The sequence below is a fragment of the Salvelinus fontinalis genome, chromosome 29 (genome assembly GCF_029448725.1).
Source record: "Salvelinus fontinalis isolate EN_2023a chromosome 29, ASM2944872v1, whole genome shotgun sequence".
NCBI lineage: Eukaryota > Metazoa > Chordata > Actinopteri > Salmoniformes > Salmonidae > Salvelinus > Salvelinus fontinalis.
The window spans coordinates 8,133,779-8,147,403 of record NC_074693.1 but is presented as its reverse complement, the minus strand read 5'-3'; the positions used below and the strand labels follow the sequence as shown (position 1 = coordinate 8,147,403).

General features: G+C 46.8%; 1 protein-coding gene across 2 annotated transcripts in view; it reads right to left on the bottom strand.

Moving 5' to 3' along the window:
• LOC129827381 (serine/threonine-protein phosphatase 2A 55 kDa regulatory subunit B beta isoform-like) overlaps positions 1-13,625 on the bottom strand; it is a 77,271-nt gene that overhangs the window by 21,107 nt on the left and 42,539 nt on the right. Inside the window, exon 1 of one of the 2 annotated variants that reach the window (XM_055888166.1) lies at positions 4,193-4,986. The exons of the other annotated variant lie outside the window; for it this stretch is intronic. Within the exon in view, the coding sequence (XP_055744141.1) occupies positions 4,193-4,262 (70 nt within the window). The 5' untranslated portion in view covers positions 4,263-4,986. Of the gene's footprint in view, positions 1-4,192; positions 4,987-13,625 lie in introns of those variants that run through there. 2 annotated transcript variants of the gene reach the window in all.

Here is a 13,625-nt window from a genome sequence, read left to right as displayed (position 1 = left end):
TGAAGAAATCAACTGTGGGAGCAATTATTAGGAAATGAAAGACATACAAGACCACTGATAATCTCCCTCGATCTGGGGCTCCACGCAAGATCTCACCCCGTGGGGTCAAAATGATCACAAGAACGGTGAGCAAAAATCCCAGAACCACACGGGGGGTGAAGTGAATGACCTGCAGAGAGCTGGGACCAAAGTAACAAAGCCCACCATCAGTAACACACTACGCCGCCAGGGACTCAAATCCTGCAGTGCCAGACGTGTCCCCCTGCTTAAGCCAGTACATGTCCAGGCCCGTCTGAAGTTTCCTAGAGAGCATTTGGATGATCCAGAAGAAGATTGGGAGAATGTCATATGGTCAGATGAAACCAAAATATAACTTTTTGGTAAAAACTCAACTCGTCGTGTTTGGAGGACAAAGAATGCTGAGTGGCATCCAAAGAACACCATACCTACTGTGAAGCATGGGGGTGGAAACATCATGCTTTGGGGCTGTTTTTCTGCAAAGGGACCAGGACGACTGATCCGTGTAAAGGAAAGAATGAATGGGGCCATGTATCGTGAGATTTTGAGTGAAAACCTCCTTCCATTAGCAAGGGCTTTGAAGATGAAACGTGGCTGGGTCTTTCAGCATGACAATGATCCCAAACACACCGCCCGTGCAACGAAGGAGTGGCTTCGTAAGAAGCATTTCAAGGTCCTGGAGTGGCCTAGCCAGTCTCCAGATCTCAACCCCATAGAAAATCTTTGGAGGGAGTTGAAAGTCTGTGTTGCCCAGCAACAGCCCCAAAACATCACTGCTCTAGAGGAGATCTGCATGGAGGAATGGGCCAAAATACCAGCAACAGTGTGTGAAAACCTTGTGAAGACTTACAGAAAACGTTTGACCTCTGTCATTGCCAACAAAGGGTATATAACAAAGTATTGAGATAAACTGTTGTTATTGACCAAATACTTATTTTCCACCATAATTTGCTAATTAATTAATTAAAAATCCTACAATGTGATTTTCTGGATTTTTTTTCCTCATTTTGTCTGTCACATTTGAAGTGTACGTACCTATGATGAAAATTACAGGCCTCTCTCATCTTTTTAAGTGGGAGAACTTGCACAATTGGTGGCTGACTAAATACTTTTTTCCCCCACTGTATACACACGCACACATATACACACGCACATATACACACACACACATATATACACACACATACACACACATACACACATATACACACACACACACACACACATATCTATATACACACATATACACACACACACATATACACACACACACATATACACACACACACATATACACACATACACACACACACACACACATATACACACACACACATATACACACACATACATATACACACACATATACACACACACACGCGCGCACATGCACATGCACGCACATACACACACAGTCTCTATAATGAGTTATTAGGCTTGACGATCAACTGTAAATTGAAGCTATAAAAACACAAAGATGGGGCTCTTCCATGTGAGCTCCCCACACGGACGAGACAGACCGGCCTCTAAAGCTGAGGAGATACACCCTTTATTTATCACCTGGATTAACCCCCACCCTCTCTGTCTGTCTGCCGGTCTATAGAGGTCTCATGTTTGTCCAGAGAGAGAAAGAGAAACATACTGTACATTTTCCATAGATTACACAGACCCTCAAAGAATTTGAAAACAAATCCAATCTTGATAAACTCCCATACAATCACAGTTTATTTTTTTATTAAGCAAGTCAGTTAAAAACTAATTCTTATTTACAATGATGGCCATAACCCCGGCAAAACCCGGATGATGCTGGGCCAATTGTAAACAACCCTATGGGACTCCCAATCACAGCCAGTTGTGATACAGCCTGGATTCGAACCAGTGTGTCTGTAGTGACGCCGCTAGCACTGAGATGCAGTGTCTTAGACCGCTGCGCCACTCTGGAGGCAAAGACTTGCAAGACTTGTGACCTGTTACCACAAGAAAAGTGGAGAACAAACACCATTGTAAATACAAACTATTTGTTTATTTATTTTCCCTTTTAGAATTCAACTACTTGAACATTGTTACAACACTGCACATAGCCAATTATATAACATTTGAAATGTCTATATTAATTTACTACTTTTGTGAGTGTAATGTTTAATGTCAATTTCTGATTGTTAATTTCCGTTGTTTATTTCCCTTGTTGTCTATTCCACTTGCTTCGGCAACGTAAACACATGTTTCCTATGCCAATAAAGCCCTTTGACATTGAGTTGAGTGACAAAAAGAGACTCTGTTAGGGAGGTCTGATGCAGGAGACGCAGGGAGATAAGAGGTTGGATATCCAGACTGGTCCTAGGGAGATGGCTACCATTCATCCTTCCATTGGGGACCAGAGACTGGTATCACATATCCAGACGGGTCCTAGGGAGATGGCTACCCTTCATCCTTCCATTGGGGACCAGAGACTGGTATCACATATCCAGACGGGTCCTAGGGAGATGGCTACCCTTCATCCTTCCATTGGGGACCAGAGACTGGTATCACATATCCAGACGGGTCCTAGGGAGATGGCTACCCTTCATCCTTCCATTGGGGACCAGAGACTGGTATCACATATCCAGACGGGTCCTAGGGAGATGGCTACCATTCATCCTTCCATTGGGGACCAGAGACTGGTATCACATATCCAGACGGGTCCTAGGGAGATGGCTACCCTTCATCCTTCCATTGGGGACCAGAGACTGGTATCACATATCCAGACGGGTCCTAGGGAGATGGCTACCCTTCATCCTTCCATTGGGGACCAGAGACTGGTATCACATATCCAGACGGGTCCTAGGGAGATGGCTACCCTTCATCCTTCCATTGGGGACCAGAGACTGGTATCACATATCCAGACGGGTCCTAGGGAGATGGCTACCATTCATCCTTCCATTGGGGACCAGAGACTGGTATCACATATCCAGACGGGTCCTAGGGAGATGGCTACCCTTCATCCTTCCATTGGGGACCAGAGACTGGTATCACATATCCAGACAGGTCCTAGGGAGATGGCTACCATTCATCCTTCCATTGGAGACCAGAGACTGGTATCACATATCCAGACGGGTCCTGGGGAGATGGCTACCATTCATCCTTCCATTGGGGACCAGAGACTGGTATCACATATCCAGACGGGTCCTAGGGAGATGGCTACCCTTCATCCTTCCACTGGGGACCAGAGACTGGTATCACATATCCAGACGGGTCCTAGGGAGATGGCTACCCTTCATCCTTCCATTGGGGACCAGAGACTGGTTTCACATAGCCTCGTAGAACCAGACAGAGGACTATGCTCACCATTCTGTTTCACTTCACATGGTTAGATATCTCACGATCAGACTGGTTCCAACTGGTTAGACTCACAGCATCAGTTACATTAGCATCAGTTAGTTCTGGTTAACCAATAGACGTGATCAGTGACTGGGGCTATCGTTAATTAGATCAGGCTAAAGATGGGACTTAATGATATCAGTAAATCACTGGACTAATCAATTAGCCAGACAGAGAGAGGCAGACACAGCCAGCCACTGGGCTAAAATACAGCACTGTAGGAGGCTGTACTCTGTCCATGGTGCTGAATCCAGTCACACTTTCTAGAATGATCCAACCTCACAGATAACCCCCCCCCCCCCTCTCTCTCTCACACACACAGTATATTTACTGACTCATTCAAGGCCGCTTCACGTACCATTCATAGCCCATTCATTCATTCAGTCAGGCCAGTCAGTGAAACAGATATCTAGATCGGTACTATCAGTTTCTAAATGTGGAGCAGGAGAGACTCCCCTCTGGGCACAGACGTAAATGTTACGTCTAGTCCAGGTTGCTTCAAAGTAATTCCATTGAAATGATGTGGAAACATCGTTGATTCAACCAGTTTGGGCCCAGTGGGTAGAGAGTAGGCCAGACCAGTAGACCGCCACTCTCCATAAATGCGCATCCGAAACAATCGGTAGTCTACATGACACCACGCAAGATCGATAAGTGTCCGGGTCGGGACACTATTATGTCACTAAGTATTCTTCTGGTAGGGATAAGTCAATCAATCCCTCATCATGACCGATATGCGGAATACTCGGCCTACATACTCTATGAAATAAACCGTGCAGTGTACATATGTGGTGAAAAATAGTTTTTCGATGCATACCTTCAGTAGCATAGTTGTGGTCGCGAAGGAAGCTGTTGTTGATCTTGCGGGTGTCAGTCTCCTCCTCCATTGATAAATCGGTTGGTTCTGGATCCTGAGACCGTTGAAAGACATCCTAGACGTTACCATCAGCAGCAGGCGGGCCGCGAGACCAACGGGAGCGCTGTCATCATGACTCCAACTCTCCGGTAGCTATAATGGAATGATCAAAAAGCCATATTGGCAACTTCCGTCCACGTCTCGGTGCGCATTAAATAGTGGAATAACAGACTTATCCAATTGTGTCTTTACAAAAAAAGACGAAAATAGCCTATGTAATTTAAAATGGACAAAATGTCTTCATATAGTGCCACCTCCTCTGCTATGCAGCGGAATGGGTCAAAGACATTGCCTTTCCCAGGTATGCGGGCGTGTGAATCAGACAGCAGTCCTCCGTAAATCTTCTCTGGTGAGGATTTGAGTTGAAGCAGGCAAGACTCTCTCTAACGAACAGTGTGGCTGGGGCGGGGGTAGGATTATGCGTCAAGCCTGACTGGCTAAAATCATTCCACCGTTTCCCTGCCAGCCTCCTCGGATGCACATCAGAGTACCACTTCGGGTTCTTTCTTCCTTCCTTTCGATAACCAAGCAAAGTCCTCCTCGTCTTCTCTCCTCGAACAGAAGGAACTTTAATGCGCATATGGACTCGGCAGTATTCCTGCCGCTGGTACTGACGCGACGCTTTAGCACCAGCTCCTCCCAATACAGATTGCCGCAGCCTGGATCTTCAAAACTACACGCGGCAAACGCGTTTTGAACGCTCGCTGTGACGTTTACTCCAACCACTACAGTGCACCCTACTGGCAATGGTCATTTAGATAATCATGAATGAATGACATTGTACAGTTCCAGCATATACGTTTTTTCCGGGTGACAGTAAGGAATGGGCTCACTGATTTAGGTAATACATGTTAAGTTGTAGGCCTATAGACAGCAGGAGAGAGAGGAATACATTGAGGGGAGAGAGTGATGAGGGTGAGAGGGGAGGCTAAAGATACAGAGGAAGACAGATCAGGAGAGTTGGGAAGTGGGGCAGAGGGAGAGACTGAGACAGGCAGGAAAAGAAAGGGAGGAAGAAAGAGAGAGGGAGGAAATAAATAGAGAAAGACAGAGAGAGACCGAGAGAGAGAGGGAAACAGAAAGAGAGAGAAAGGAAATATAGAGAGGGGGGAGAAGAGAGAGAGAGAGAGAGAGGGAGACAGAGAGAGAGGGGGAATAAATATAAAAAGACAGAGAGGGAGAGAGAGGGGGGAAATAAAGAGAGAGACAGAAAGAGAGAGAAAGAGAGACAGAGAGAGGGGGGAGAGAGAGAGAGATGATGAAGGATGAGTGGAGCAACCAGTCTGATTAATTAGATGAAGTTGAGATACCGTTGGTGCCGGGTCTTTCTGGATCTAATATCAATCACCACTGGGAACTTTCCCTCACACACACACACACACACACTACCCTTTATAATCCCCCAACGTGTGTGTGTGTGTGTATGCGTATTGATTTGTCTGTGTGTGAGTGTGTGTGCGCATGTGTTTGGGCATTTGTGTGCATGTGTGTGTGCGCATGTGTTTGGGCATTTGTGTGCATGTGTGTGTGCGCATGTGTTTGGGCATTTGTGTGCATGTGTGTGTGTCTGCATTTTGTCAATACACATGTAATCCCTGGTCCTATTTGCAGCCAGGTCGCTCAAGATTCACTTCAAAATTGGACATCCGTCCATGTCCCGAGGACGTCGGGAGAGGCCTTTGAAACCCGCCCATAGGGGCAATGGTGAGCACTATTACCATCAAGTAGGCTTGTGTTTTGCTAGGGCCTTGTGGACACTCCTGGTGTTGTTGTTGTTGTTTTAACCCTATCCCAAACCTTAACTAAAATTCTAATAGTCAAATTCTAATTTCAGTTAATGTGATAAAACAAGCAAGTAAAGTGTAGAGAATAACTGTACCATCTAAACCGCTGGGAAATATGTTTTCCAGAACCATAAATATTGTATTTTCAGCTGTTTGAAGCTGGTGCACAAAAACGAAACTTAAGAACGGGAAGCATAGAAATAGTACACATAGAACAGATCTACCGCTTCTTAGACTGGCTTTCAATGAGAATGGCAGATCTATAACTCACATTTATATGTGAATTTGGTCAGGTCGCCCAAAAAAAGTGACATGTTTTGCAGCTTTAACCATTCAGAATGAATGCAGGAGGAGCCACTTAAAGGAGCAGCAACCCAGGGTGTCCAAAACACCACGCATGTTGACGTCTGCAGCAGCGCTTCGACATTTGACGTTTGGAGAAATGTGTATACACGTCAGAATCGGAAGGGAAATTGGTCAAACCGTGAGATCTTGTTGACATTTGCACATACAATCCCCTGCTTTAGTGCTAATGGATATGTGGCTGTGGGAGAGAGATACTTTTCATACCAGAAACATCTCCTCTGTCTCCTACACATGCTATCTTACACCACACTAGCCCCCCAGCCTCCACCTGAATAATTACAGTGCATTACCCATGCCACACACACACGCACACCACACACAAACACACAAACACATCACTATGCTGAATAGATTACAGTGCATTACCCATGCAGCGCTATAATGAAGCCAACTGCAGCATTGGGAAGCTCTGTGTTCTCATATGTAAAGAAGAACGGTCACATATTTACACTCTCCTGCTCTTCTAATACAAATCTCTGTTCAAAGCCACCTATCTTCAGCTTAAGATCTATCTGAGTGGTCAGTGGAGCATCTCCACTGAAATAGGACATCTTTATCATTATTTAAACAGGAGGACTGACAAGTGTGTTAAGTCATGGATTGTTACTAACAAAGACTCAAGTCTCCTGTGTGTCAGTTGAATAACAACAGGATTCGATTGAAATGAATTAGAAGCTCTGGGAGACAATGGAAATGGCAGAGTGAGTGGAGTGAAGGCTGGTCAGTTGGACGATTATGAGTCCACTTGGGAAGTGGCAAGTGGGTAGAACGCAGGTGGCTTTGGTAAAGAGAGAGAGAATACATTAAAAGTGAGAGTGTTGTAGTTGATGTTAATGGTAATCCAATGTCCACTACTACTATTATTATTGCTGTTGGTCCCACCATTTATTTATATATAAATATATATATATATATTTTACATATATATATAAATATATATATTTATTTTTCAATATGTATACTTTGACAATGTAAGTAATAATGAACTTGCCATGTCAATAAAGTCAATTGAATTGAATTGAGTGAGAGAGAGAGAATACATTAACAGAGAGAGTGATAGAGAGAGAATACATTAAAAAAGAGAATGGCAAAAGCCAGATATCGAGTGAGACAGAGAGAGAGCACAAGATAGAGAGAGAGAGACAGAGAGAGACAGAGTGAGAGAGAGAGACAGATATTAAGGAAAGGCAGTGAAAAGCAGAGGCAGAAAATGTGACTGTTTAATGAAAGTGTGGAAGACAGAAGCCAAAACCTCAAATCAATGCTACTGCTTTAAACCTCTTATGGATCCCTTCGCACGCCAATCCCTTTAGCGCTTTGGCTTTAATGACACAGATCCTGCCTCTCTTTGATCTCTACACTCCCCTTTTCCCCTGCTTTCCTCACCCTGTTTCGCCCAGCCTTTTCCCTTGTCGCTTAGACAGGTCTCCCTGTTTCCCGCTCCCTAGCCCTGCCTTTCTCCCCTCTACCAAGCCCTGTCTCTAAGGTTTTCTCCCCTCTACCTAGCCCTGTCTCTAAGCTTTTCTCCCCTCTACCTAGCCCTGTCTCTAAGCTTTTCTCCCCTCTAACTAGCCCTGTCTCTAAGCTTTTCTCCCATCTACCTAGCCCTGTCTCTAAGCTTTTCTCCCATCTACCTAGCCCTGTCTCTAAGCTTTTCTCACCTCTAACTAGCCCTGTCTCTAAGCTTTTCTCCCATCTACCTAGCCCTGTCTCTAAGCTTTTCTCCCCTCTACCTAGCCCTGTCTCTAAGCTTTTCTCCCCTTTACCTAGCCCTGTCTCTAAACTTTTCTCACCTCTACCTAGCCCTGTCTCTAAGTCTTTCTCCCCTCTACCTAGCCCTGTCTCTAAGCTTTCCTCCCCTCTACCTAGCCCTCTCTAAGCTTTTCTCCCCTCTACCTAGCCCTGTCTCTAAGTCTTTTCTCCCCTCTACCTAGCCCTGCCTCTAAGTCTTTTCTCCCCTCTAACTAGCCCTGTCTCTAAGCTTTTCTCCCATCTACCTAGCCCTGTCTCTAAGCTTTTCTCACCTCTACCTAGCCCTGTCTCTAAGTCTGTCTCACCTCTACCTAGCCCTGTCTCTAAGCTTTTCTCCCCTCTACCTAGCCCTGTCTCTAAGCATTTCTCCCCTCTACCTAGCCCTGTCTCTAAGCTTTTCTCCCCTCTACCTAGCCCTGTCTCTAAGCTTTTCTCCAATCTACCTAGCCCTGTCTCTAAGCTTTTCTCCCATCTACCTAGCCCTGTCTTTCTCCCCTCTACCTAGTCCCGTCTCTAATCTTTTCTCCCCTCTACCTTGCCCTGTCTCTAAGCTTTTCTCCCCTCTACCTAGCCCTGTCTCTAATCTTTTCTCCCATCTACCTAGCCCTGTCTCTAAGCTTTTCTCCCCTCTACCTAGCTCTGTCTCTAATCTTTTCTCCCATCTACCTAGCCCTGTCTCTAAGCTTTTCTCCCCTCTACCTAGCCCTGTCTCTAAGTCTTTCTTACCTCTACCTAGCCCTGTCTCTAAGGCTTTCTCCCCTCTACCTAGCCCTGTCTCTAAGACTTTTCTCCCCTCTACCTAGCCCTGTCTCTAATCTTTTCTCCCATCTACCTAGCCCTGTCTCTAAGCTTTTCTCCCCTCTACCTAGCCCTCTCTAAGCTTTTCTCCCCTCTACCTAGCCCTGTCTCTAAGTCTTTTCTCCCCTCTACCTAGCCCTGCCTCTATGACTTTTCTCCCCTCTACCTAGCCCTGTCTCTAAGTCGTTTCTCCCCTCTACCTAGCCCTGTCTCTAAGCTTTTCTCCCCTCTACCTAGCCCTGTCTCTAAGTCTTTCTCACCTCTACCTAGCCCTGTCTCTAAGCTTTTCTCCCCTCTACATAGCCCTGTCTCTAAGCTTTTCTCCCCTCTACATAGCCCTGTCTCTAAGATTTTCTCCCATCTACCTAGCCCTGTCCCTAAGCTTTTCTCCCCTCTACCTAGCCCTCTCTAAGCTTTTCTCCCCTCTACCTAGCTCGGTCTTTCTCCCATCTACCTAGCCCTGTCTCTAAGCTTTTCTCACCTCTACCTAGCTCTGTCTCTAATCTTTTCTCCCATCTACCTAGCCCTGTCTCTAAGCTTTTCTCACCTCTACCTAGCCCTGTCTCTAAGCTTTTCTCACCTCTAACTAGCCCTGTCTCTAAGCTTTTCTCCCATCTACCTAGCCCTGTCTCTAAGCTTTTCTCCCCTATACCTAGCCCTGTCTCTAAGCTTTCCTCCCCTCTACCTAGCCCACTCTAAGCTTTTCTCCCATCTACCTAGCCCTGTCTCTAAGCTTTTCTCCCCTATACCTAGCCCTGTCTCTAAGCTTTCCTCCCCTCTACCTAGCCCTCTCTAAGCTTTTCTCCCCTCTACCTAGCCCTGTCTCTAAGTCTTTTCTCCCCTCTAACTAGCCCTGTCTCTAAGCTTTTCTCCCATCTACCTAGCCCTGTCTCTAATCTTTTCTCCCATCTACCTAGCCCTGTCTCTAAGTCTTTCTCACCTCTACCTAGCCCTGTCTCTAAGCTTTTCTCCCCTCTACCTAGCCCTGTCTCTAAGCATTTCTCCCCTCTACCTAGCCCTGTCTCTAAGCTTTTCTCCCCTCTACCTAGCCCTGTCTCTAAGCTTTTCTCCCCTCTACCTAGCCCTGTCTCTAATCTTTTCTCCCATCTACCTAGCCCTGTCTCTAAGCTTTTCTCCCCTCTACCTAGCCCTCTCTAAGCTTTTCTCCCCTCTACCTAGCCCTGTCTCTAAGTCTTTTCTCCCCTCTACCTAGCCCTGCCTCTAAGACTTTTCTCCCCTCTACCTAGCCCTGTCTCTAAGTCGTTTCTCCCCTCTACCTAGCCCTGTCTCTAAGCTTTTCTCCCATCTACCTAGCCCTGTCTCTAAGCTTTTCTCCCCTCTACCTAGCCCTCTCTAAGCTTTTCTCCCCTCTACCTAGCCCTGTCTCTAAGCTTTTCTCCCCTCTACCTAGCCCTGCCTCTAAGACTTTTCTCCCCTCTACCTAGCCCTGTCTCTAAGTCGTTTCTCCCCTCTACCTAGCCCTGTCTCTAAGCTTTTCTCCCCTCTACCTAGCCCTGTCTCTAAGTCTTTCTCACCTCTACCTAGCCCTGTCTCTAAGCTTTTCTCCCCTCTACATAGCCCTGTCTCTAAGCTTTTCTCCCCTCTACATAGCCCTGTCTCTAAGCTTTTCTCCCATCTACCTAGCCCTGTCCCTAAGCTTTTCTCCCCTCTACCTAGCCCTCTCTAAGCTTTTCTCCCCTCTACCTAGCTCGGTCTTTCTCCCATCTACCTAGCCCTGTCTCTAAGCTTTTCTCACCTCTACCTAGCTCTGTCTCTAATCTTTTCTCCCATCTACCTAGCCCTGTCTCTAAGCTTTTCTTACCTCTACCTAGCCCTGTCTCTAAGCTTTTCTCACCTCTACCTAGCCCTGTCTCTAAGCTTTTCTCACCTCTAACTAGCCCTGTCTCTACGCTTTTCTCACCTCTAACTAGCCCTGTCTCTAAGATTTTCTCCCCTCTACATAGCCCTGTCTCTAAGCTTTTCTCCCCTCTACCTAGCCCTGTCTCTAAGTCTTTTCTCCCCTCTACCTAGCCCTGTCTCTAAGCTTTTCTCACCTCTAACTAGCCCTGTCTCTACGCTTTTCTCCCCTCTACATAGCCCTGTCTCTACGCTTTTCTCACCTCTAACTAGCCCTGTCTCTAAGATTTTCTCCCCTCTACATAGCCCTGTCTCTAAGCTTTTCTCCCCTCTACCTAGCCCTGTCTCTAAGCATTTCTCCCCTCTACCTAGCCCTGTCTCTAAGCTTTTCTCCCCTCTACCTAGCCCTGTCTCTAAGCTTTTCTCCCCTCTACCTAGCCCTGTCTCTAAGCTTTTCTCCCATCTACCTAGCCCTGTCTTTCTCCCCTCTACCTAGCCCCGTCTCTAATCTTTTCTCCCCTCTACCTTGCCCTGTCTCTAAGCTTTTCTCCCCTCTACCTAGCCCTGTCTCTAATCTTTTCTCCCATCTACCTAGCCCTGTCTCTAAGCTTTTCTCCCCTCTACCTAGCTCTGTCTCTAATCTTTTCTCCCATCTACCTAGCCCTGTCTCTAAGCTTTTCTCCCCTCTACCTAGCCCTGTCTCTAAGTCTTTCTCACCTCTACCTAGCCCTGTCTCTAAGTCTTTCTCCCCTCTACCTAGCCCTGTCTCTAAGACTTTTCTCCCCTCTACCTAGCCCTGTCTCTAATCTTTTCTCCCATCTACCTAGCCCTGTCTCTAAGCTTTTCTCCCCTCTACCTAGCCCTCTCTAAGCTTTTCTCCCCTCTACCTAGCCCTGTCTCTAAGTCTTTTCTCCCCTCTACCTAGCCCTGCCTCTATGACTTTTCTCCCCTCTACCTAGCCCTGTCTCTAAGTCGTTTCTCCCCTCGACCTAGCCCTGTCTCTAAGCTTTTCTCCCCTCTACCTAGCCCTGTCTCTAAGTCTTTCTCACCTCTACCTAGCCCTGTCTCTAAGCTTTTCTCCCCTCTACATAGCCCTGTCTCTAAGCTTTTCTCCCCTCTACATAGCCCTGTCTCTAAGATTTTCTCCCATCTACCTAGCCCTGTCCCTAAGCTTTTCTCCCCTCTACCTAGCCCTCTCTAAGCTTTTCTCCCCTCTACCTAGCTCGGTCTTTCTCCCATCTACCTAGCCCTGTCTCTAAGCTTTTCTCACCTCTACCTAGCTCTGTCTCTAATCTTTTCTCCCATCTACCTAGCCCTGTCTCTAAGCTTTTCTCCCCTCTACCTAGCCCTGTCTCTAAGTCTTTTCTCCCATCTACCTAGCCCTGTCTCTAAGCTTTTCTCCCCTCTACCTAGCCCTCTCTAAGCTTTTCTCCCCTCTACCTAGCTCGGTCTTTCTCCCATCTACCTAGCCCTGTCTCTAAGCTTTTCTCACCTCTACCTAGCTCTGTCTCTAATCTTTTCTCCCATCTACCTAGCCCTGTCTCTAAGCTTTTCTTACCTCTACCTAGCCCTGTCTCTAAGCTTTTCTCACCTCTACCTAGCCCTGTCTCTAAGCTTTTCTCACCTCTAACTAGCCCTGTCTCTACGCTTTTCTCACCTCTAACTAGCCCTGTCTCTAAGATTTTCTCCCCTCTACATAGCCCTGTCTCTAAGCTTTTCTCCCCTCTACCTAGCCCTGTCTCTAAGTCTTTTCTCACCTCTAACTAGCCCTGTCTCTACGCTTTTCTCCCCTCTACCTAGCCCTGTCTCTAAGCTTTTCTCACCTCTAACTAGCCCTGTCTCTACGCTTTTCTCCCCTCTACATAGCCCTGTCTCTACGCTTTTCTCACCTCTAACTAGCCCTGTCTCTAAGATTTTCTCCCCTCTACATAGCCCTGTCTCTAAGCTTTTCTCCCCTCTACCTAGCCCTGTCTCTAAGCATTTCTCCCCTCTACCTAGCCCTGTCTCTAAGCTTTTCTCCCCTCTACCTAGCCCTGTCTCTAAGCTTTTCTCCCCTCTACCTAGCCCTGTCTCTAAGCTTTTCTCCCATCTACCTAGCCCTGTCTTTCTCCCCTCTACCTAGCCCCGTCTCTAATCTTTTCTCCCCTCTACCTTGCCCTGTCTCTAAGCTTTTCTCCCCTCTACCTAGCCCTGTCTCTAATCTTTTCTCCCATCTACCTAGCCCTGTCTCTAAGCTTTTCTCCCCTCTACCTAGCTCTGTCTCTAATCTTTTCTCCCATCTACCTAGCCCTGTCTCTAAGCTTTTCTCCCCTCTACCTAGCCCTGTCTCTAAGTCTTTCTCACCTCTACCTAGCCCTGTCTCTAAGTCTTTCTCCCCTCTACCTAGCCCTGTCTCTAAGACTTTTCTCCCCTCTACCTAGCCCTGTCTCTAATCTTTTCTCCCATCTACCTAGCCCTGTCTCTAAGCTTTTCTCCCCTCTACCTAGCCCTCTCTAAGCTTTTCTCCCCTCTACCTAGCCCTGTCTCTAAGTCTTTTCTCCCCTCTACCTAGCCCTGCCTCTATGACTTTTCTCCCCTCTACCTAGCCCTGTCTCTAAGTCGTTTCTCCCCTCGACCTAGCCCTGTCTCTAAGCTTTTCTCCCCTCTACCTAGCCCTGTCTCTAAGTCTTTCTCACCTCTACCTAGCCCTGTCTCTAAGCTTTTCTCCCCTCTACATAGCCCTGTCTCTAAGCTTTTCTCCCCTCTACATAGCCCTGTCTCTAAGATTTTCTCCCATC